Raw genomic sequence first — 2,830 nt, 5'->3', positions numbered from 1 at the left:
TTATTTATTTATTTATTTATTTTTACTTGTGTATGAATAACTTAAATTGAAAGAACTTTTATACGATAAAATGTTGCATTTAAAGATTTTTGAATTTGTAATTGTTTGCGGTGTTTATGCTTACCCGTGTTAGTTAGCCAAAAAGTAGTATTATATTTATTTATTTATTTTTATATTTAGTTCATACTTATATTTTATTAAATCTGAAACAAAAATGATTTAAAACTTAACCTTCTTGCCGGTAAGCAAAAGGTCTATTATTTATTGTTTCATACTAGGTACATTCTTTCATATTTGATTATAACACAAACTTTCGTCCCTCAACATCAAAATAAGTGTACTTTGAGTTTGAGAAAGAGAGATCGTGTACACCAAGACTATTTTGATCATGAGCAACCACATCCCTTTGCTCCAATCCGAACACCTTTCACGAGCAGCCCTCTCTTCCAATGCCCTCCATGTTCAAAAAAGGAAAACTCGATCTCGCCACTACTTCCACAGCCAGGGTTACCTACCTTGTACTCAACAACAATCTCAAACCACTGGTTTCGTGGCTTCCCCGACAGGCATTCTTGGCGCACTATCTTGCTCCCATCTGGCTTCTTCAATTCAATGTTCAGAGGAGCATCCCATCCAGAGGCTCTATCATTTAGTTGTACCTGAAGTGCTACTTCATACACAATATTTGGTGAGAGCATAGACTCATTGATCTTTCCACGAATGTTCAGCCAAGATACTTCAATAAGTTCTGCAACTTCGCTATTGCCACTGCAAGTTTTTAGACGCCCGAGTGAGTGATCAAGAAATCAACATTTTATCATTTTTTTCCGTTGAGAAATTAGTTAAAAATTATACCAGGATCCCCATTTCCAGTATCTTTTATCTTCAATCCAGGCGATTGAGAGAGCTCTTGCAAATATAAAGTACCAATGGCTGTTTAACTTCTTATCAAAGATGTACTTCTGCGTAAAAAGTAAAAGGGAAAGAAAGCAAATATTTTGATTTAATATGTTTATGATATACAAAGGTGAAGTTGAAATTAATATATATATACATATATAGTTGCACTTACTATAGCTCCCTTGTTCAAGAGGATCCCAGCAACAAGTTGGTCATAAAGCTTAACGAAGGAAGGATAGTGCAGTGCTACGTCAGCATTCTTCAAAATAACATCCAAGCAATGGCCAAGCTTCACTTCTCCTCCTAATTTCTCTCTCGCTTCCTTCTCTTTGTTGTCCATTATAGTGCCTTCTTTTTTATGAACTGAATTGAGATATGAGTTAAAGTGAGAGGGAAGAAGGGATATATATAACCCCTTCTTTGGTATAATATTTTGAAGATAAGCCATGCATATTTGTTATTTTCACTTTTTTTTTTCATACACTGTTTCATTCAAAAGTAAAGGCTTTTTTTTACATCTTCCAGAAATCAACATCACTTTTTGATATATTCCTTTAATTTTCATCAAAATAGTAATTGAATGACCCATAGGTAACTAATTTTTATTATTGTTATGAATATATTAAATTAAATGCTAGGTTGAAAATACTAATAAATTAATACTCTATTTGTTAAATTTATTCACTTTAATTTAGGAAAATAATGTATGGTAGGAAGTCCCGATAATCTATTATTCGACTAATTGTTCGTATTATTTATAATGAGTTAAAATTATATGTTTAATCATATAATTAATTTAATTGTAGTTGTTTCCTAAATTTATGTTACATTAAATAGTGTATCTAATTTTTTATAAAAAAAGTGTTAGTCTCCTCCAAAAAAAATAAAAGCAATTTTCCTTTGTAAATCTTTTTAATTACTTCTTGCTCGGGTGGTTGTCGTCGTATATGCTACTTTGATTGTGGTATAACTAGATGGATGTTCTTGTAATAGCTCAACCTGCTTTTTCGACCACCAACACTCTATTTTAACCTTACAGTCGTATAAAGGTTTCGAAGGATTTTACTACTATATGAAAATGAATTAATCAAATGGTTATTTTAAATATTTTGTATGGGTGGATGCATTTTGTCTATGAAATTTATTTTTATATAAATCTAAAAATAAATTATAAAAAATAAAATGTCCACAAATTTAATTTAGAATATGAACTATTTATGCCTTAAAAGGAAGGTTCGAGTGTTTATATTATTTTCCGTTTATGATGCAGTAAAAGAAAAGTAAAAGAAATGAAAAGACATTTTAATTCTTTTAAAAGATATATTTTACTTTTCATTTATATTTGTGTTTTCAAATAAAAAAATTACAAATATTTTAATTATTTATAAATACAAAAAAACACTTTATTCCATTTTATTTTTTTAAGATTACTTTCAAATAATACTTTAGACGATTATATCTCATTTTTGTATGAAACATTAATTAAATATAATATTTTGTTCGTTAATAAATTATAAAATATATATTAAATAAAAAATCTATTTGACATACGAAAAAGATAAAATTAGAATCGTTATTTTTTTTAAAGTTATAATTTTTTTCTATAATTATTTATTCGTCGATATTGTACATTAATCACATTTATTTATTCATATTCGAACACTTAAGTTTTATTTAGACTATCGATTTTTAAACAAACCTCTTTTTAATAAACTTAGTCTTAAAAATTTATAAAAGTTGATCATATATTAAGATTTTTTGTTTTTTTTGACAATGTGATTTTTGATACTTTTATGAAAGTTAAATATAAAGATCTCGTTTATTAAAATATATTTAATATAAAGAATAAATTAAATAAATATGATGATGGGTTGAATGAGTATGATATTTATTTGAAATTATCTCAAAAGAATATTTTGGAGATATAGTA

The 2,830-nt window shown here is 27.4% G+C and overlaps 1 protein-coding gene across 1 annotated transcript; it reads right to left on the bottom strand.

Moving 5' to 3' along the window:
• Positions 1-310: 310 nt before the first annotated feature.
• LOC111434389 (lectin-like) lies at positions 311-1,296 on the bottom strand. The gene is made up of 3 exons (XM_023071854.1): positions 1,073-1,296; positions 856-962; positions 311-768 (listed from the first exon to the last, which is right to left on the bottom strand). Exons 1-3 carry the CDS (start codon positions 1,238-1,240, stop codon positions 387-389), a joined length of 657 nt encoding a protein of 218 aa, XP_022927622.1. The 5' UTR covers positions 1,241-1,296; the 3' UTR covers positions 311-386.
• Between the last annotated feature and the right edge of the window lie 1,534 nt (positions 1,297-2,830).

This window comes from Cucurbita moschata, unplaced genomic scaffold (assembly GCF_002738365.1).
Source record: "Cucurbita moschata cultivar Rifu unplaced genomic scaffold, Cmos_1.0 Cmo_Scf00044, whole genome shotgun sequence".
NCBI classification, from domain to species: Eukaryota; Viridiplantae; Streptophyta; class Magnoliopsida; order Cucurbitales; family Cucurbitaceae; genus Cucurbita; species Cucurbita moschata.
The sequence above is the reverse complement of the archived record's forward strand: the minus strand, read 5'-3'. Positions and strand labels throughout refer to the sequence as shown.